Below are 971 nucleotides of genomic sequence, written 5' to 3'. Positions count from 1 at the left end.
ACACCACGTAACACCACGTAACAAGACGTAACAAGACATAACAAGACGTAACGCCACGTAACACCACGTAACACGTAACACATAACAAATAACACCACATAACTCAACGTAACGCGGGGTAACACAACGTAACACAACGTAACTCCACATAAGATGACATATCTTGTAACAGGACACAACATAGCGTGACAGACATGTCGTTACACAAGAGGACATAACATGTCACAGCCTGTCTGCATACAGCAGGACCCTCACATGAGTATGTTGTGTATCATGTGTCAGCAGGCTCTCACCTCCTCAGGTGGTACTGGTTCCGATGGTCCACAAGGCCTTTAGAGCAAACTATGTCGGCCAGTTTGGAGGCCAGGAGACGGCTGTCTCTGTCGATGATGGACAGACGCTCGTCCTGCCACTGAATCACAGAGACCGAGAGTTAAAACTGAGACTCAGGATGTCTACGACGTGTGTGTGTGTGTGTGTGTGTGTGTGTGTATACTGACCTGCATTTTTTTGAGTTTCAGCTGGACGTGAGCTGGCGTCCTTATGCCCTTGTTGTCCACGACTGGCAGGGCGGAGATCACCTGGACAGGTAAACCCATATTTAAGCCAAACTACGGCTCTTCAAACCTCCTAAATCTAGATAATATGTACGCTCCAGTCCTCCACCACCCAGTCCTCTACCACCCAGTCCTCCATCCCAGTCCTCCACCACACAGTTCTCCACCACCCAGTCCCACACCACCCAGTCCTCCACCTTCATGTCCGTCCTCCTACCTTCCTGCGGTGGTTCTCGTACTCGTTGTGGTCCCATCTCTGCTGCAGGTATCGGTTGGTGACGGGCTTTAACGGCTGGTAGGATCTGTGCATGCTGTTCCTCTGGTGATAACCTCTCACTCGCTCACAGAGTCTCAGTTCAACCAGCAAGTGTGTGTGTGTGTGTGTGTGTGTGTGTGTGTGTGTGTGTGTGTGTG

The 971-nt window shown here is 50.6% G+C and overlaps 1 protein-coding gene across 1 annotated transcript in view; it reads right to left on the bottom strand.

Moving 5' to 3' along the window:
• The window catches only part of si:ch211-284k5.2 (uncharacterized protein CFAP97D2), a 2,546-nt gene extending 1,679 nt beyond the window's left edge, over positions 1-867 (bottom strand). Inside the window, exons 1-3 of the mRNA XM_031838820.1 lie at positions 775-867; positions 501-581; positions 294-412 (exon numbers count right to left, since the gene is read on the bottom strand). Of these exons, the coding sequence (XP_031694680.1) occupies positions 294-412; positions 501-581; positions 775-867 (293 nt within the window). The remainder of the gene's footprint in view (positions 1-293; positions 413-500; positions 582-774) is intronic.
• Positions 868-971: the final 104 nt, after the last annotated feature.

The sequence above is a fragment of the Anarrhichthys ocellatus genome, unplaced genomic scaffold, assembly GCF_004355925.1.
Source record: "Anarrhichthys ocellatus isolate YVR2014 unplaced genomic scaffold, GSC_Weel_1.0 scaffold1051, whole genome shotgun sequence".
In the NCBI taxonomy this organism is placed as follows: domain Eukaryota; kingdom Metazoa; phylum Chordata; class Actinopteri; order Perciformes; family Anarhichadidae; genus Anarrhichthys; species Anarrhichthys ocellatus.
Note: the sequence above shows the minus strand (reverse complement) of the source record. Positions and strands in the feature narration are given on the sequence as shown.